The sequence below is a fragment of the Xiphias gladius genome, chromosome 6 (assembly GCF_016859285.1).
Source record: "Xiphias gladius isolate SHS-SW01 ecotype Sanya breed wild chromosome 6, ASM1685928v1, whole genome shotgun sequence".
NCBI classification, from domain to species: Eukaryota; Metazoa; Chordata; class Actinopteri; order Istiophoriformes; family Xiphiidae; genus Xiphias; species Xiphias gladius.
In genome coordinates, this window is record NC_053405.1 from 6,711,751 (window position 1) to 6,732,899 (window position 21,149).

Sequence of the window (21,149 nt, forward strand, 5' to 3'; positions counted from 1 at the left end):
ATGGTAGGGTCAGAATTTGGCATCAACAGCATGAATCCATGGACCCACCCTGCCCTGCATCAACAGTCCAGACTGCTGGTGGTGGTGTGATGGTGTAGGGAATGTTTTCTTGGCACAGTTTGGGCCCATTAACACCAATCAGTCATGGTTTGAATGTCACAGCCTATCGGAGTCTTGTTGCTGACCCTGTGCGTCTCTTTCTGGCCATCTTCTGATGGCCACCACCAGCAGGATAACGCACCGTGTCACAGAGCAGAGGTCGTCTCAGAACCGGTTTTCGTGAACTTCGCTGGCCCCCCCCCCCCAAAGCCGACACATCTGAATCCAGCAGAACGCCTTCGGGACGTGGTAGATCGGGAGGTCGGCGGTGTGAGTGTGCAGCTGACAGATCTGCAGAAGTGATGTGATGCCATCGTGTCAACGTGCACCTGAATCTCAAAGGAAAGTTTCCACCATCTTGTTGAGTCCATTTTTAAAGTAAAAGGAGGCCATACCCAGTATTAATATGATCTTCCTATTAAAGTGCTTGGTGAGTCTATTTTTCCAGGCCCAGTGTGTATTGTCTATTTTATTTGTTCATTTCACTCTTTTAATCTCATTTCATTCTTTTCCATTTCCGTTAGTTATTTGCCCGGTTTTATTTAGTTGCGCTGAAGTGTTTTAATGTTGAATTTTCCCATACAAAGCTTGTTGTTGTTGTTGTTGCTGCTACTACTAAAAATGTTATTATTATAAATGACTGAAGAGGTTTTAAATAGCATAGAATATAACAGAGTAGGCATGATTATTTATGTATCTACTTTTGAGCTCCTTGTCACTTTGAGGTCAACGCAACAAACTGTACGGTGAAACTAACTATTTCTCTAATGAAAGCGCATCATCAGAAACGTTCAACATGTCTGCATTTGACAGCGTTCTGGTCTGGAGAGTAGCTGCGTGTAGACTTTTTCATGCAAAGAACAGCCAAAATATATAGGAATCATACCGTGGAGGCTCGGAGCCCCTTGGATTAGATCCATATGACATCTTTTTTATGTGTGAGATATGATTTATAATTTTTTTTTTTTGTGACCAGCCATAATGAAACCCATACACTCGCTCAATGCGTTCGCTGTCATTGTCAATTAACGAGGATAAATACTATACATTTTTTGATGGGGAATCCCTCTGGCGTATCCCGCTCTCCTACGCCTCTCCTTGTTACTGGGGCCTGCAGGTGTCGCTGTTTAGTCCCCGGCTCCTTGCAGCAGCGGGGGGGGGACAAAAAAAAAAAAAAAACACACACTCATTCACACTCACACACACACACAAAGAGAGAGAGGGACTGGGAGAGGGAGCATCGGCACTCTGCACCGCACACTCCCACCGACACACATTTCATTGTCCCGAAGCTTGGGAAGGGGGGAAATCACCGGACAGTTCTCTTCCTGTCTGAAACCCGATTTAAAGCAACGGATTTTTGCTCTTTTGCTGCATTCAGACCGAACCCTTTCCAGAACCATGACCCGATAGCTTGAGCGTGGACCCGCACCGGCTTTGACAGAGCGACACCTGCTCACACACACACACGCACACACACTCTTGTTTCCCCTGCCTTTTGTCTCCGGCATCTCTGCAGCTCGCGGCCGGCAGAGCCGCGGAGGAGGAGGAGGAGGAGGAGGAGGAGGTAGCGGGGTGTACCTGACACCTACAGCCGCGCGTCGCAGCCCTCGTCTCCCGCCACGGGCGCCTCCTTCTCTCGCCCGGTTGGCCGCGTGTTGGTAAAACCGGAGCTCTGTGCAGTTTGAACCGGGAACGGAGCTTCTGCCGACGGCCCGAAAACTCTTTAAAAAAAAAACAAAAAACCCACAATACTGCAACAAAACGCTGACGACGGGGAGTCTCCTGAGAAGTCCTGCTCGGTTCACTCGGACCTCGGATCTTCGGGATTTTTTTTTTGTGACGGGAGGGGGGGGGGCGGGGGTGGGGGGAAGAAAAAGGACTACACCTCAGAAGATGCGTCTCCCGGTGCTTCTCTGCGCGTTGGCGTGGCTGTCTGCGGCACCGGGCCCGGTGGCCGGGGCGGACCGAAGCTGCACCGACCTGCGGCAGTTCTACACCGGTAAAGGGTTCACTCTGGTCGGTGTACCTCAGAGCGAGATCTCCGGTGAGTTTCGGGGGGGAAATAAAAACAAACCAAACAAATTCCGTGCACTTGTCAGCACTTATGAAGTCAGCTTTTATTATTGTAAGCAAACATAATGAGCTAGTTCTTCATAATGTTTTTTTCTGACATTACCTTATTTTGTGGAGTTTCTTATCTTGTGCCAACTGTATATCGGGGTCTACAGTGTGTCTATCATAATTCTATTGCAATATGCCAGTGAAATACTGAGACTGTTATTTCTGGAGAGGGTAAAATGCCTGGTTAGTGCACTGTAGCTGCTCTGGATGTGGATACCGTTCCTGTCAATGAACCTGCAGCTGAAGCTTGTGCAGCCAAGTTTAAAGTTGCATTAACTTGCCTTGTTGTTTGAAAAGGCAGGGGTCCTCCTCCTGGGCTAATTCCCACTTCGTGTGTCTTACTGTGCAAATGCCTAGCCTCTCTGCGCCCTCCTGTTTTCCATTTCCCTCACTGAACAATTCGCCCGTCCTAACTGAAGTGTTGTCCCGCACATCTCTATTGTAGTCCTTTTTCTGGGGCACTCTCATTGTCTGCCGAGGGCAGAATTACAGGTGGGTGTGAGCCGTGTGTCTTGTGGAGCTATTGTGTTCTGTTCGGGGCATTTTATGAACGTTTTGTGGTGCTTGCACCGCAGGTGTGAACAGCTTTTAATGTAAACAACAGCTGATAACATGTAGATTTGCTTTTCTGCTCGTGACCGTCTTAGTTCACTATTGTGGCATTTTTCATTGTCCTCTCTGCTCTGGATTGCAGGTGTGGGGTGTGTGTTTGTCTGACTCGGTGGATGCTGACACGGCCCATTATTGTCATTTGCATAAACTAATAATTTAGGCTAGCCCGGGGCAATATCCAATAACAACTATAGTTCTGCAAGCTCTCAGCATAAGCGGCGGTAAAAAAAAAAAGTGGAGTTGAACAAGAGAAGAGTGTAGGATCTGGGATCTGGGATGGTTTACATTTATTCTATTCTATTCTTTTGTTTCACCCTGGTACCCTCCCTCGTCATCCAACCAGTAAGACAATCATGCATTGAATCAATCAGTCAATTACCCATCCAATCAAACAGTCAATCAGCTCGAGATCCAGTCAGTCAGCCAGACATCCCATATCACGGTCTCTGGATCTCGTCTCTCCGGTCACCTCTCTTCACAGATGCTGATTAAACTGTCTCGGCCCGGAGGAAAGTGCAGATGGGGATTGTAAAACTGAGTTGTTTTTCCCCTTTAAGGCATTCATCTGTTGCTCTCTTTCTCCTCCCCGTATTTCACCTAAAGACGGACAGGAAGCGGCGGCCTCGCAGAGGAGGAGATGCAAGCGAGGCGAGATTGGGGTGCCCGCGTGTGCTCGGACTGTGTATGATCTGAAGGTCATTTCACGTTGTGCCTGTTTAAAAAAAAAAAAAACAGTCTTGTAAGGGCGGGTGAGTTCTTAATAGTGGGTGTGTATGTGTGAGTGTGTTACTGAGATTGAGCAAACAAACAGACAAGAGTGAAGCAGAGAAAGGTGGGGACAGAAATAGACAAAAAAAGAGGAAGAAAAAAAAACCAACCCGAAACAGACAGCGAGGCAGGTTGACAGTGACGGAGAAAATGAGTCACTCAAGGTCTCCATCGGTGCGAATGTGGAAGAGGCCCAACATGACACTCACCCTCCCTTTCCATTAAAGACTCATCTTTTATTGACAGATGAAAAACACAATGCTTCAGTTGCTTGGACCTTGATCCGCTCTAGTTACTGGCTCAAGAGTTTCTGCCTCCCCAGAACTCATCCGAACTGACAAATGGATAGGAAGAGAAGGGTGGCGACGGGCAGCGGAACTCCCCGGAACAGGGGCTCTTCGGTCTCTCTCATCTCGGGGACCCAGGGTTAGTAAATGTAGCCTTTCCGCACAGGGAGAGGCAGACTCCTCTGGATTCCTGTCTCAGAGTCACTCGGGAGGGTCGACCATGGTGCGTTTTCTGATATAAACACATTTTTGGTGCAACAGAGTGAGGTAGTCATGTTTGCATTTGGAAAAAACCTTGTGGATGCTGAGATACATGTTCTGTCATTCATTTAGATGCCTTTTCTGGCAGCGTTCCTGCCAGAATTCTGCTCTCCATTCAGAACTCTGCGCTTTTTAAAGCCTTTGTTGATATTTTCTTTTCGCTGTCACCGAAGGTTCAGAAGATTTTAGGGATAAGAAAACTGGATTATTTTTCAAATATAAGACTCTGTAGTTAAAATAATCACCAAACTAATTAAATTTAACTTCATTTTAATGTGTATGAATGTGTGTTATTCTAAACTGTAGTCTTCTGTCCTGCCTGTAACTCCTGCATTGATGCTGATACACTGGATGGCTGTCCCTTGTAAATAAGATTTGGAATCTCAAGGGGGTCCTACCGTATTATAAAGATTATAACAAAGTTTTATATCGATTAAAATAAAAGTAAAACACATTTCCCTCACTGTACTGCAGGGAAACTAGTGTTAAACCGGCGAAACATCAGCAAAAGTACATTCAGGTTCGCTTGATTTCTAAATGTATCTGTCATCTCTCACTGCAGTAAACAAGTGCACAGATGTTTCATCCCTGTGGCCTTCCCGTGCGTGCACAATCACATTTAGAGGAATAAACACTTTCCTAACGATTTGGGACAAGACCCAGATGTTCCCAGTCACGAGCAGTTCATGATTAGTATTATATGCAAACGGCAACAATGGTAGAGGACGTTACCTCGGTTTACTCACCTGAATGGGTGACAAATCCCTCGATACACAGGATGGGGGTGGATATTGTTTGGAATTTCCTGATACCAATGCCAAATGCAATGCCTCTACTTCAGTGCCAAAACAAGGCTTCGAGAACACAAACATGTTTTCCTACAAAACCGAATGTGACAATTGTCTCAATACAGTGTTTAAAGCACAGGGAGCATTCCTTGTCAACTTTTGATACCTCGCAATTTCTAGTTTTGAGTCTCTTCTGCAGACACATCTTGTTGTGTAGTCAAACAGTATTAAGGTTTGGTATGTAGCCCCTTCACTCTCTATTTGTACTTTTGAGGTCGGCCAGACATCTGTGGCAGAGTTTCGCAAATGCAGCGCTCACCTCGATCAAACGGCCCCATGAGCAGGTGGTAGAGTGGCAACACAAAAGTGCATTCAAAATTAAAAAATAAAAATACACACCTGTTGGCATAGAAGTTATTTGGAATGTGTGAAGGCATAAATTTAGATTTTCCATAGGTGAATTCTGGCAACTATACCACCAAGTAGCCGACTAGTCAAATATTACTGACGTGCAATTAGCTGTTGCATGGGGGAATGCATTTTCAGAGCAGCAGTCAAAGTCCTCCTTGTACCGTGCTGTTTATTTTCAATCCAACATTCCTGTAAATGCTTAGATGTTCGTCTTTTTTACAGTGACCGGACACGGCCAAACGGCAAAGTAGAAATGCAATGTCTGTCTTTGGTAAACACATTGGACATGTTGGATAAAATAAGGTGCATAGGATTATACCTGCTTTGTCCATCCACAAGGCGAAGAAAAGATTCGGATGTTAACACCTGGGATTATCTGGATATGAAAAGCAGGTTGTTTCCAGGCATAAACAGGGTGTGAGACCTGTATTTGTAAGTGGATATGATTGGTATCATAATTCCAAAGACGCCAGTGTGTAATATAACAAGCAGATGCTCTAAATTCCTACCAAGATAAAAAAAAAAACCCTATTCTTCTCACTCCCTGCCCACACCTATTGTCCTATAGGTTTAACACCATGTGAAAGTCGTCTATCCTCCCGTCTGCCTGTCTGTCTTTGTGCCTGTGAGCGTTTTTAACACACGCATCGTACACTTCACCTGGTCAATGGTTGAAGAACAGCTTGTGGTATACAGTGTGTGTGTGTGTGTGTGTGTGTGTGTGTTTTAAAAGTCAGTGAAAGCTAACACCTTCTCCAGGGAAGACACTTAGTTTCATTTACACGTGCATTGTCCGCGCAGAGCAGCACACACCCATGTGATCATATGACACACAGAAACAGAGAGGGACCATAAATCCTGCACGCTTCATATTCTGTATTGTAAGGTATTGAGTTCTGACTCTGTGTGTGTGTGTTTGTGTTTGTGATATGTTACCTACATATTGAGTATTTGTCCCGTTGCTGCTTGTTTGAAGGAACAGAGAGGAGATGTGGGGGTGATGTGTATTCGAATGACAGAGATAGACACAGTGTTTTGGGTCAGATTACCTGTAGATGAGGATACCTTACAGCTTTGGTTGCCAGTCAATAATTCTTTAACTAGGCTGAGTCAACTAGGGAGCCTCCATTCATTTACATTTACACTCTCAAGACCCTCTCTTAAGGTACACACTACTTAGAGCTGAGGGATTATTCAGTTTTATCATTTAGTAGTCACGCTTCCATCCAAATTTGGCGCAAATGTTTACCTAACTTCTAGAAACATTGACGACATACAGTGCAAATTAATCTCTCTTTCCAACCACAGCTCTTATGTGAGTACGAGGAATCGGTTCATCGAGATAAACTGCCAGTGCAGTACTTAGCATAAAAGCACAAAAGCATTTTCCCCATAGACAACCATTATAAAAGAGAAATGGCTAGAACAGGACAACAAAAAAGGTCAATCGTCACTCTTGGTGTTATGAAATTTAATCCTCGAAGGTTTTACATTTGTGAAACATTCCCACATCCTAGATAAATGATTTTTATCTGCATAGAATTTAGGAATTTGCAAAGTCTATGGGCCGAGCATGAACGTGCGAGCGGAGCCATTGGGAGAAACAGTAATGCACATGTGCAGTGGGGCTCACAACGCCTGTTTTTGGCTTATGCACCGGCCGAGCAATGTTCATTGAAGTGAGTGGCCGCCATCTTTGAGTCCGGTATCCAGTTCCTATCGCACATACATGCCTCAAACGAAAGAAAAAAAAGTGGAAAGCATGACGGAAATATGGCATCTATCTTTGTTCCGTGTATTAATCTGAGGAACGTTTCAGTCCCCCTCATCGCTCCACGTGGATCTGAAGAGGGGTTTTTGTCTGCCACTATTTTTTCGCTGTCCAGTGGAGCGGAAATGGTGCCATTGAACTCAAATGCTTCAAAGTCTGTTTCCATTGGGTTTTGTTGCATTTTGCTTTAATTAATACACCACATTTTCCACTTCAGCTGAGTGTAGAAACCTTTTTTGCAATGTTTCTTCAAATTTTCAGCATTAACACTCATGTTTTTTCATGCGCAGATTAAAAAAAGCACATAAGAACAGGCAGATGTAAACTCACTGACTCTCAGTGGGGTCATATTGTGATCATCTTTTGTTTCTGACATTCAAATGAATGACCGATAAGAATCCTCGTGCACATTCTCAAAACCTCCGTGGGATAAGTGCATGATACAAAAAGTCAACAAAACACTGGAAACGCCCCTGCAAAATGAAATCGAAGCTCCTTCAGGTTTTTATCCGGAAGTTTTAGTTTAAACCCAACACTGACCCTCCTCGGGCTGATTCATTCAGTAAGGATGTGGTATGTATCTGCCTGGGGAAAACTTGTGTTGGGTGAAAACGTAAATAACAGAACTTCCCAAATAAATGATTTAGACTGTAGGCTTTTGACAACACAAACAATATGAAGATGTCAGTCTGGGGTCTAGGAACTTTGATTAAACAGTCCATTGATTGATTGAAAAAAGAACTGGTACATTACCTGATGATGAAAATTATCAGTAGTTTCAGCCCTAGAAGAAAATGTAGAAAGAGCATTTTAAATGTTACTTCTCAAATTGCATTTTGAAAACTGAAATATATATTTTTTTTCCAAAGAAAAATGGAACCTTGAGGTGGTCATGAAGATGGAAGAAAAAAAGGTCACAGAAAAACCTGGCACTTTTTTCTTTACTATTTCCACTCTGATCTGCCTTTTAACCATCATGTCCAACCAAATAAAGTCTTAATATAATGTTTCTACTTGATCCACCCAACAATGTTGAACTATATATTTCTTTTCTATCCATTTTTTAAGTTTAAGTGACCAGTGATGATACTGCAATACCTCAAAGCTAAAGAACAATATGTGTAACTTAAAGTAAGCATCAATATTTTACAGTTTTACTGATGCTGGTTCACATCTGCCCACAGTTTCTGAAAATGCTGTGTGTGTGTGTCCGTGTCCGTGTGTTCTTGTGTGTGTGTGTGTGTGTGTTCCTGTGTGAGCGTGTGAGCATTTACGTATGTGTGTGAGAGAGGAAATTGATACAGTCCGTCATCTGTCACACATCACACGCTCACTCAGGCGCTCACAGCACATGCCACCAAGTGGAACGCCGAATACCCAGTCCGCACACACACACACGCACGCACGCACACGCACACATACATGGACATGTACAGTAAATACACACAAGCTGTCTCCCTGTACTCTTCTATGATTTTATACTCCTCCCTCTTCCTATCCCTTGTTGGCCGTCTGAGTCCTGCTTCCATCCCTGCATTGTTTTGCTAGACACGCTCAGATCTATGCGTGCAAGGGTTGTCTGTGTGTGTGGTGGTGGTGGTGGTGGTGGTGGTGGTGGTGGTGTGTGGTGTGTGTGTGTGGGGGGTGGTTGGCAAGATAGCAAGATCTGTTAAAAGCAGGGCTGTGAATCTTTCATGATGTCTGATGCAGTGACATGAGAGAGAGAGAGAGGTGAGGAGGAAGAGGAGGAGGAGACGGAAGAGGATGAGAGGAGAGGAAACAAGAGGGAAGATGAGAAGAAGAGAGGAGGCTCTGTCCTGGTTGCCTTTCCTCTCATCTCCCCTTCATCCTCCTTTCATAGACGTGGGATGAGTGGCGGTGCTACAGCTGGTTTGAGACTAATACTGGCTCCTGTGCTCCATATATGATCACTTTCCTGATGCCCGTTTTATTAAACGCTTAAACAGTTGTGCGGGCGGGTAAATAACTCTTCAGGGAACATTTTTAACTGTTGTGCAACCGATCTTTGCTAAACTTCTCTCCTGGACAATTATCTTCCGATCTAGAACCCTAACTAGGCCTCCCGAGCTTAGGATTTCTCAGCCTGGCCTTAGTGGTGTGCATGGGTATGTGGAGTGAGAGATTTTCAGCATAAAGAGTTTTGAAGGTGGTGTCTTTCCTAGCCTTTCCCAAACCAAAGACAAACACAATGACTTTTGTGCTTATCTGCTGCAATGTAAGCTGCAAAACGGTGCCATGTGTTACCAGCAACACTGGTTACTCGCAAGGCCAAGGAGCATATCATTAACTGACGAGGTTATGTGAGGTTACAGGTTACGTTGAAAGAGCCCCGTTCACGACTAGCACATCTAGCCTGTTGCGTTAGCTAAACACATCACTTCGTCCTCATACAATAAAGGCCTTTTCTCTCGTAACGTTAAAAGTGAAACCATACTGTTTGAAAATACAGTATGTAAGCTAAGCAGCCAAACAGGGTTACGTTAGAGTGAGGAAACAGTCTTATCTTACATTTGTCCTGATCATACCTACAATGCTAGGACTACCTAGCTCTACACAGCAAAACAAGATGCTTTTTTCTTTTCTTTTTTTACTTCTATGTCCTCTACAGGGGATCATCAACTGGTGAAGATGCTAGCTCTTTGCCAGGGGGCTGTTAGCTATAGCCTCACTCTTTCAGCACGATATCATGTAGCCATCAAGTGTGTATTTAAGATTCTTTTTTTTACAGGATTCTTGTGTTAAAACAAGTCACCTGGAAACACTGAAATTTCAGCTGGAGGCAGCGTTTTTAACCAACTCATCTAGCTAACGGTAGGTTTATTTAGCGCTGGTCAAATGGACAGCTTGCCGTAGACGGGTTTCCGAGCGATGTCATCAGGCATTGGGCAGAAAACGACAGAACAACAACTGCGGGCGTATGAGGGGATCAACACTAAAAGCTTTTATTTTGTGCCTAAAAGTGCACCAAGCAATGAGTGGAAAATGTTCATTGTCTCAAGAAGGAGAACCTGCCTGTTAGCTAGAGCACATCTGGTCTGAGCTCTGGATTTTATGAAGGCTCTAGATGGTTTTACATTGAAACTGCGGGAATAATAATAACTGGTTTAAATTAAAACTGGTTTTAATGCCTTGACTGATCAGTGTATATCCAGCGTCTGGTATATTTTTTAGGAAAAAGCAGAATTTTCATACAGTAAAACCTAATGTTTCGAATGTAACAACCGGATTGAGTGAGTCTGTGCTCCTTAACTTGTCTTTTTTTTTTTTTAATGCTAACGTTATGCTTTAAATTTTTAACCCCTGTGCTGTAAGTTGATGGCTATTTCTCTCTACCTGCAAAGCTAACTTTGCATATGGCCTTGTTTAGCACTATCACTGCTACGAGCTGCCGTTTGTGACTGGAATATGTATCATGTTATCGTCCAGAGTTGCCCATCAGAGGTCGCATTTGGTTAAAAGGAAAATGCGAGGATGCTTGCAACACAAGGATGTGTGTCACATACAAATTAAGCTGTAAGCAGTCATTTCACAGGTTTCCACTCTAAAGAGTGGAAATGTCCATAGATGAGCTGTGGTGACATGGTGGAAATGTGTCCCAATGCTACGCTCACATCCTGCGATTATTTGTAAAGGGGAAACCCATCCGTCGTAGAGGCCACATTGACAGTTGCCAGCTAGAAATACTTTTGTTTGCTTCTGTCTGAAGTCAAGGCCCAAGTGTTTCAAAAATGACTAAGAATTGTGAGTGGTAACTGTCACTGTCAATGTAAATTGCGTATGTTCTTTGCAAGCACCGAACAGTAACAAAGGGTAGCGGGTTAATAAGCATACTTTTTCTTTAATTAAATGCCAGTGAACTGGTAAAAAATATGAATTTTCATTGCAGGAACCTTCTGTATAGTGTTGATGCGTGTTGATATATGTAATGCAGCTATTTATATTCTACGTATGAACCCGTGGCTATTATCCAGAATGACTGAGTACAGGCACGAGAAGATTAAATTCCCCCTTTGCCAACGTATAATCAAGTAGAACTGATGAATGCAAGGGTCAGAGTCATACAACCCTCCTGCATCCCCATGATCGTCACGTATCATAGGAGTGGTAGGTGGAGCTGGGGAGCAAAAGCACAAAGCGTTCGATGCCTCAACATCAATCTTTCCACTGAAAATCAATGTGATACAAACCAGTAGCGGTTCTCGATAACCTCTGTCTTCCTTTTCCTCTACCCCCCGCGCTCTAGTTCACATCGCTTCTTCTTGTCCCCCCCCCCCACCTTTTAATGTTTGCTTCCTCCATCTTATCAGACGCTATTTTTACTTTCACCTCCTCCTCCCAGCCCTCCTCTCATCTTCCCCTCCTCTCTGGAAGTCGAGCATCCATCTGTTTTCCAGATGAAGAGATGAGTTGTTTGTCTGATGTGGTGGACTCGGTAGTCGCTCGGCTTCATTGAGTCAGCGCTCTTCATACATGCAAGTATTCTCCATGAGCCCCCATACACTGTGTGGGTCTGCATGTGAATGCAAGGGTTGGAGATTTACTGGTATTTGTGCCACTTTGATAACAGGCATTTGCATAAAGTGAAATGAACCGGCACACAGCTGGTTGTACTCGTGGCTTCTGAGCTGATTCCTCTGTTACATTGAGAGATTACTGAACAATATAATCAAATAGCGTTTTCAGACATTTAGACCATGAGTTGATCGATTGATTAGTCGTTCAAAAGAAAATCAATCTCAAACAATTTTGATAATTGATTAATCATTTAAGTTATTTTTAAGGCAAAATTTTGCTTTGTTGCTAGTTTTCTTTGTCTTTTTTGATGGTCAACAGAACAGAGCTGCAACTAAAAGTTATTTTCATTATTGATGAATCTGCCGATTACTTCAAAAAAAAAAAATTGCTTTACAGCACCACGCAACGCCTTCAGATTTCTTGTTTTGTCCGACCAAAAACCCCAAATTATTTCATGTATTTCAGTATAAAACAGAGGAAAAAAAGCAAATTCTCACCTTTGAGTTTTTTCAATTAATTTTCTTTTGATTAACTAATCACTTAATTAACTAATTCTTGTAGCTCTTAAACTGAATATCTTTTGGTTTTTGGACTTTTGGTCGGACAAAAGAAGTAATTTGAATAAGTTAAACTGGGCCTTAGGAAGTTGTGATGGGCATTTTTGACCACTAAACGAGAAAACTATGGGCAGATTAATTGACAGTGAACATAATCGTTAGTCGCAGCCCTCCGTCCCTCTATTACTGATACATTCATATCCAGTATAGAGTTAAAACAATGCATTATTGTCACTTGTTGATTTATTGGTACGTTTATTTTCTTCAACTGATAAAGAGGGATAATCAGCTGAGTTTCCTGAAGTAATATAATACAGAGTGCACTTCAGCGAATGCATTTTTAATAACTTCTTAAGACGGTGAATAGAGACAACAGGAGTGGATGTGGAGATCTGTCGGCGTAGCGCGTTCACCTCTGCGCTTCAGCTCGCAGGTCTGCATGTTAACTGACATGCGTTGTGGTTCGTAATTTCAGTGAAGGACGCGTACAGACCCAGCGGGTTTCCTACGGACAGACGTACCGGGGAACCTACACTGAGGCTTTACAGTGCTCTGCTTTCCATTTCACCAGCCCATTAATTGGTTATTACGAGGATTAATTGTTGTAATTAAAGTCTTTTCTGCAAAATATGTATAATAAACATCAGTGTGTAGGAAACCGAGAAAAACTGTCCGTGTATTCACACAGACTACCAAGTAGTTTTTAGTTCGTCTAGTTGGTTTTGAAAGGGTTCAATAAACTCATAACACAGAATAGAATATTTTTAAGCAAATACTTAACCAGTTTTACAGTTTACTATACAATGATGAGAACTGCCATATCTGGAAGAAAATGCTAAAGTTTCTTCCCTGGCAGCCTTACAGACACTGATGGTTATTAGCAGTCGTAGTGGTGTTAATTATTACACCTTTCAAAACGTGTGTAACATTTCTTTATCCAAAGCATGATGCATCACATCGCTTCTTCTTGTCCCCCCCCCCATGTTTGCTTCCTCCATCTTATCAGACGACTTAACTTTACATTATTCAAAAAAGATAATGTTTTTGCGATCCAATCAAACCTTTTCCACACTTGTTTGAAGACCACACTTGTTTGTACAAGGTTCCATAAATCAGATATAAACAACTTGTTATTGTGTAATTAACTGATTGTTCCATTTTAGATTTTGAATACAATATATAGCATATTTCATATAGTTTGGTGAAAATTGTTAAAAAAGGAGATCACCAGGAGGAAAAATCAGTTAGTTTAGTGATTGTTGTGAAGAATGCAAATTATATTAACTTAAAGATCCCCTCTAGCAATATTTTATAACATAAAAATACTCTGTTTGGAATAAATAGGTCCTGCTTGCTATGGTTTTTCCAGAGAAAAAGTGCAATTACCTGGGTAAAAATTCTTAAAATTACATCTATTCCGTGTCCCTCATTTTAAAAATCCAGAATCTACGAAAGTGCATGAACAGTTTAACTTTTCATAGATTCTGGATATAAAAGGTCGAATCGATAAGGCATCATGCTGCAGATTTCTCCTTAAAATTTTTCAGGATGGAAACGTCAAGCCAGTGCTGCAGTTGAATGTAACGCCGTAAATAACTTTGCACCAAAGATCATCTTTTTAATCTGACATCTGCTGTGGATGTGGTGTCTTCGGGCCATGATACCTCCTCATATATGTGAGCGCGTGATTGTAAATTCTATAGTAAGGCTCTGTCACCTGATCAGAGTGGTACTGAACAGTTTTTTGTCACGTGGTTAGTGGTAGGATGTTGAAACGTAAAAAATAAACCGCGAGAGACATTATTCTCACCTGAGAGTTGGTAATTCTCAAGGTGGCATCCAGTTTTCAGTTAAGAATATTTAACTGTCGAATTAGATTTAGCATGTTGAAAGGATGGCTGTAGATTTGTTCAGTGTTCTGTACAGTCACCAGGGGAGACATTACATTATTACTGCTAATCACACAGTTTGTAAGTATTTTCCTCAAACCCCAGCAGGGTTTTTAACCATTTTAAAGCTTGAACGTCCTCTTTAGAAGAAAATATCAAGTCATTAATTGAGTTTGTACAATGGAGGTTATTGTTATTGTTGATGTTCAAGCCACACGGTGTCCTAGCTGAGAGGTCAGAACCACACACACATGCACACCCCAGGCGCTGATAGGATCATGGTGGAGAGTATTATCTGAGGCAGCTCTCAGGGAGATCTGACCGGGTGTCCGTGGCAGGTGTAGCTGTCACGGCCGTACAAGGTAAAGCGAACAGACTCGGCACCGGTTTCCAATGGCAACTTAGGGCACTCGGCATCTTTGATACATTACATGTTAGTGGAGTGAAAAGGGATTGATTTTATTTCTGAGGACTGGATATAAAAGGTCAAATCAATAAGGGATCGTGCTGCGGCTTTGGCCTGAATTAAAGGGGCTCATGGAAAGAGCAAGCTGGTTATTTGTCTAAGTTAAACACACATGTGCACGCACACTCATGACTGCTTGTCAGCGCCCCTGGGATATCAAGGGAGGTGCGGTTAGTTAATGGAGAACCTGATACCAATCTGAAGGATCCGCCACAGCGTGTGTTTGTGCGTTTCCGTGTGTTTTCTGTGCAAGGCAGGATCAGACAGAGGCCTATAATTAGACACGTTGCTGTGAAAATCCGAACTCCATGCACGCCTGCTGTGTTTTGTGTGTTTCTGTTAGCCTTACCTTGTCCCGCACAGCCAGTCTCCGCCGTACTTTTTAATCATTTTAACCTCCTGAGTCTCAGCTCAGAGGCTATTTCGTGTTGTTTTTATTGTTATTTTTATGGCTTTTCTGCTTTATTAGATAGTTTGCCGTCGGGAGTGACACGGAAGTTTATTTGATGGAGGTGGCGAACTGCATAAAACCGGGCTCCTAGGCTCATAACATTTCGAAGACACAGTGTGCGTCATATCCTGACGATACACAAGGGTGCCCATATGAGTTTTTGAAATGTACCGCATTTGTGCAGCAGCTCCGGTGCAGCACCCACAAGGGCCTTGCCCAAAGGCACCATGGGAGACATAGTAATCCATTTCTGTGGTTAAACTTTCAAGCAGAAGAAGTGCTCCCAATGAAATGCAAATAGCTACTTTGCATTTTCCTCATTTTTCATTTGAATCTCTTCAAACATTGGCATTGCAAAGGATTTACCCACCTTGTTGTACAGAAGCTGAGCAAACACTGATCATCTGCTGAACATTTGGATCCTTCCCTGCCTCTGAAAAACTCAATTTTCAGTGATGAAATTGTGCTTTTTATCTATAAAGTGACAATGGTGACAGTTTTTTTTTGTTCATTTTCACCAAAACTAACCCCCATTACCAGTGTCATTACCATGGCAATATCATAATACATAAATGACTGCTTTGTAGTATTGCTGGCTCTGCTCTCTACCTTGACATACCATATCTAAAGAATATATTCACCTTCCTAAACCTGATTCAGACCCTGAATTAGAAAAGTTTCTAAGTGTAAGGTCGCTTCCTATGACTAAAAGGGTTTTTTTGGACTGTTGGTCAGACAATACAAGTAATTTGAAGACACAGCCTTGGCCTTGGGGAAACTGTGGTGTCATTTTTCACTTGTTTCTGACATTTTCACCAACCACACAAGTAATCAGTTAATCGTGAAAATAATTGGCAGATTGATCGGTAATGAAAATAATCGTCGGTTGCAGCCATACTTGAATGTTTTTCTGACCGGGGAAATGACCGCAGGATCAAACCTGCCTGAATCTATCTGAAAAAATCTGAGGTGTGGGCAGCGATTCAGCAGCCTGGAACCGAGAGGAGGAGTACCAGCTTCATGCTGTAATAGAGTGTTAATGATATCTCTGAACTGCACAATCTACCCAGACAATAGACAGTTATTGTGTTCCCTAATACCCTGTCTTTAACAGCTGCATGAGAGCTACAGTGTGGTGATGACTTTCTGAAGTAGAGAGTGCTTTCTTGAACGGGAGGAAGTTTCACATTGGGAATTGTAAAAACTCAGGAGGCTGTTGTTGCTTTGATCCAACTCCCAGCTTCCTTGACGCTTCATGCCAGGACCACGTGGCCGTTCTCCCAGCAGCTCTCATCAGGCGGTTTGTTGCCACATTCATTCAGTTTCTCCGCTGTTTTGACGTCGAAGACTTGACCTGGAAAGGCCCGACCTCAGGCTCTGACCTAATGTTCCCGTGACCACGGCGATTAGATGCTCCCTGCTGCGAAAGAGCTGTGATGGAGAATGTGCCTCCGATTGGGGCCCCTCCCCCACAACGCACACACTTCCACGCACACATTCATATTCTACCCACCTCTCGTTCGCCACCCTCCCATCACCGCCACCAACATTGCTCTGTTGGATTACGGGTTGATGTCTAATCTCCCGCTAATCCTGGCCTGTTAACCTATGTGTTAGCGGTTCTTAGCACACAGCATGACAGCTCATGCACTGACCTTGCCGCAGAGGGAATAACACACACTCTCACTCATTTTTGTTTCTGTCTTTTTGACTCTTGCTCTCTTTCAGCATGTTCGCACTTGAAGAACCTCACATTATTTTCTCGGGATGCTTAAGTCTCCTTTTTGATCTGTCCCAAGGCAACACAATCTCCTGTCTGCGTTCAGCTGTAAATAAAGTCTAATCCCGGCAGTCGAAGAGAGCTGACGTGACCTTTTCCTTCATCAGAATTATCCACATGCTTGCACAAACGTGACCACGCAGACGCTGACTCTCCCCGGCGTGGCACACACCAGTTGGCACGCCTTGTGATTTTTTTTTTTTTTTTTTTACAGACTGAGTGAAGGGGAGTAAAAGTAGTAGTTAGTTTAAGAGCCTTTAACTATTCCCATAAATGACATAGAATTATGGTATTATACGGGGAAGTTGGTGCCATGCGAACACACACATACACACACTCGCTGGGCAGCAGACAGGGCTGGACTGTGGGGTGGTGGGGTATTTTTAGTTCAGTAATGGTATAAAATAAGGAAAGGTTCACCGAAAACACTGTGCGCCTACACCTCCTTCTCTTTTTTTTTTTTTTTCTCAGCTTCTTTTCAAGCCGTTTTTATCTCCCAGTCTCTCTTTTTTTTAATTTTTTTGGTCCGGTCTTAAAAGCTTCAAAGCATCAGAATTTAAATCTGTCATTCTTCAGTGTCCCATGTTTGTCTTTGCTCTCAGTAAACATGCCCACAGTATACTGGAGACAATAAATACAGTATTTCCTATACTTTATAGTGGCCATGTTTATAAAAAGAAGAAAAACAGAGGACTGATGAGTGTAAGTGGTGGCGGATACGGACTAGCTTGATTTTTACCCGTGCAATGGGAACGTTGGCCCGCCACTTTGGTTCAGACTGAAATATCTCAGCTATCACAGAGATTTCCTTGACATGTGGTGCGAACATTCGTGTCCCCCGTAGGATGACTTGTAATAACATCCCCGGACTCTTCCTCTAGTGCTGTCGTCAGGTCAGCATTTGGCTTATGACTGAGTACCTGCAAAACGAGTGAACGCTAACACGCTAAACTGGGATGGTGAATGGGATTACCAAAAGCTGCTAAAAAACATGCTAAGCATGTTAGCATTTTCATTGTCTTCACATGTCACAACCCTGTCTCATGGAAATTCCGTTTACATAAAACTAATTTGCAACAACAAAGACTTATTTTTAAGGAAATGTTTACTGGGTTATGTTTCCTATTAACTTAGTAACAAAATGTTGTTAGTTTACGTATTTGGCGAGTTGCAAAAATGTGGATACAGAAAGGGTCAGTAAGACGTTCACTGCAGTTTGTCTTCCACCAAAATATCCAGTCTTGCAGTCCAGTCACCATTTGTAGTGACTACAGCATTGTTAAGCTTTTTTCATGGTTATGTTTAGACACTCGCAGCTCTTGGTTAAGGTTAGGGAAGGATCGTGGTCTGGTTTAAAAGCAGAAAAAGTTCACAGTGACTTCAGACACAACCTGTTTATTCACATAAAACCAAAACTGCGACCTATGCCTGATCTTAACCAAAGCGGTTTGGTTGCCTAAACCTAACCCCAGGACGGGACCCTGGATGCAAACACTGGTGTCTGTCTGGTGTGACCGACGACTCTGGTGCACTTCGTAAATATAGTTCTTTATTCATTCAAAAAAAACCTGGCCTCTGAATATAATCTAGTCAGCGATTACATTTGCTACCACAACTTAATCAGGAAAATAATTAATCTATAATATATAAACGTAATTACTAGACAGGGTGCTAACGTGACTCTAGATTCTTAGTCTTGCTGAATTAAGGCTGCAACTACAATTATTACTGATTAATCTGACGATTATTTTCCCGATTAATTGATTAATCATTTAGTCCATAAAATGTCAAAAAAAGAGAAAAACGGCCGTGATGTTTTACGAAAGCCTAACACAACATCTGCACAGCTGCAGAGCCCGAGCAGCTCGTTAGCAGAACGGCTGCAGCAGCAGCAGCAGCAGCAGCAGCAGCTTCCATCAGCGTCTACACGAGATGCGTTCATCCATAGCATTCAGTCGTAGGTCACCTGCCTTTTGGCAGTGCTCAGAGCCCAACACACAAAAATGAAATTTTAAAAAAAGGCCAAAAAGTGTGAAACTACTCGTACAGGCTGCAGTTCCATTTGCGTAGCGCAAGTAAAACGTGAGGTATTATGCGGCCGGTGTAGAAGTAAATCCGCTCCATGAAACGCCGCCTAAAACTCCTACAATGACGTCTTCATACTGTTTATGTCAGGCCAGCAGTTCAAAACCCCCAAATATTCAGTTTATGATCCCATAAGAAAAAAGAAAAGCAGCAAATACTCACACTGGATAAGCCGGAGCTGGGGGGTGTTTGTTGTGGAGACATGGGCATTTTTTACTCGTAAAAGACTTAAGATAAATAAATGATCAGAGTATCGATCAATTAACCATGCAAATATTGATATAAGCTACGAACAAGCAGCCTCATTGATTTGCACGTTGACCACAGCTTTGAATACCAATGCTTACTGTGGGAAAATTGTGACGGACTGCCACAGATGTGCAGTGTAAGTCATATTTTGTGGCGGTGGTGGAGAATCACAATCAATGAAGTGTCACTTATGTAAGCATTTGTGCGAAACCGTGAATGTACCAGGAAAAAAAGAGGGAGAGTGTAAATCACAAAATCAAAGGGAATAGATATAAGATACAGATTTATTGGACACTTAGAAGTAGATTACAGCCTTATAATTTACTCCTTTCCCCCCTTTTTTCCCCTTTTTCCACTTTCTGCTTCTGCTTCTGTCTCCACCTCTCCCTCTTCTCTCTTCTCTCTTTCCATTTTATTGCCTTCTCATCCCTCCATCTCTCTCTCTCTCTCTCTCTCTCTCTCACTCTCTCTCCTCTTTCATCATTACAGCTCTGTGGCTTTCACCTCCTCTCCCTCCCTCACTTTTCAGTGGATAGTAAAAAAGGTAAAAGTGCACTCTGGTAGGAAGGCCATGTGGAACGTTAAATCACACACAGGTGGCCCTAAATGCTGAGGAGAGTGTGAGATGGAAACGCACGCACACACACACACACGCACACACACACACACACACACACATACATGCACACAGACATACCATCAGCCCCTCATTTAGGTAGCAGTAATTTGCGGCAGTAAGTGACAGGGTTATTGTAAGACGCTCATTAAGAAAGGGAAGCAGCGAATAAACGTCTGACTGAAGGGAATAAATTCAAACCACTGCGCCACTTTTACTGCTCAGCAATAAGCCGCTTTGATGTGGTGTGTGATGGCAGAGCCGGGGCAGACTCGGGGCGCGTGAGTGTGTATACTGGTCCTACGTTGTGTTTATAATGCCATCGCAGTATAACGTGATTTTTTTTTTTCCCTCTGCGCGTTTCACGTACGCGTGCACCGCGTTGTGCGTGCGTGTCTGCCTTTACAGCCGCGGGGGTCAGAGGTCAGATCGGTTACAATGAGACAGACTGTTACCGCGGTAACACAGTGTAAGGTCACTTCCTATGACAAGCTTTCATCTCAGCGGGAGAGGAGGAAGAAAAGAGAGAAGGAGGGAGGGATGGATGGATGGGAGGAGTGACGCAGCGATGAGGCGGATGCTGGCGGATCCAGTCTAGATCATCTCCATGTATGAATTGTCGTATATGATTCCAGCTCGGCGCGCTGTGGCTTCCTCAGGCTCGCTCATCACGTGATCCGCAGCAGGTGTTTGCTTTTAAAGATTCGGGTGGCTCTCAGTGGCCTGTGGTCAGTTGCAAATCACCTGACACACATCTACATTTTCTAAATCCATACTATGATGTTCTTATCAAACACAATGTACAATTCATATAAATCTACCTAGTAATTAAGGATGCAACAATATGACAATAGCAGGAAAAAATATGTACGAGTTCAGTTGAAAATCCGAATGATGCGAAAGCATAGATCTAGGCCCAGTCTAGTGAACCAAAAAACACAGCTTAAGCTCTGTCTCCTATCTGATCCTTACTGTCAGCCCAAAACCATGGAAGTCTGATGTTGTAATAAACTAGAATTATCACTTAAATTGCCACCAAGTGAAGCTAAAGTACTTTAACAGCTACAGATAACAAGCTGCTCTCCGGGTAAGTGTTTCATTCTTTTAAATGGACAAAAGTGATGCTCCACCATATAGGAGAGCTGTTTGTCAAAGTCCAATTTTATTCCGTCGTCAGCAACTGAAACAGTTTGAGTAATGGTTTAACATCTGGAAACTACTCATTTGAGAGCCTTAAGTTATTCTTTATAGTGTGCTGATTCAGCTTCGGCGTAAACTGTGTGACCTCTGAGAAGGATTAGTCGGCAGCGTCGGTGCAGGTTAGATTTGTGATGGAGCACTTCTACTGTGACTGAGAGTGTAATTGGATTTACACGTCTCATTTAACCTGCTAGATGCC

The 21,149-nt window shown here is 43.0% G+C and overlaps 1 protein-coding gene across 1 annotated transcript in view; it reads left to right on the top strand.

The window, feature by feature from the left end:
* Nucleotides 1–1,995: 1,995 nt before the first annotated feature.
* LOC120791018 (glypican-1-like) overlaps nt 1,996–21,149 on the top strand; it is a 40,060-nt gene continuing 20,906 nt past the window's right edge. The window contains exon 1 of the mRNA XM_040129109.1: nt 1,996–2,146. Coding sequence (XP_039985043.1) covers nt 1,996–2,146 — 151 coding nt within the window. The remainder of the gene's footprint in view (nt 2,147–21,149) is intronic.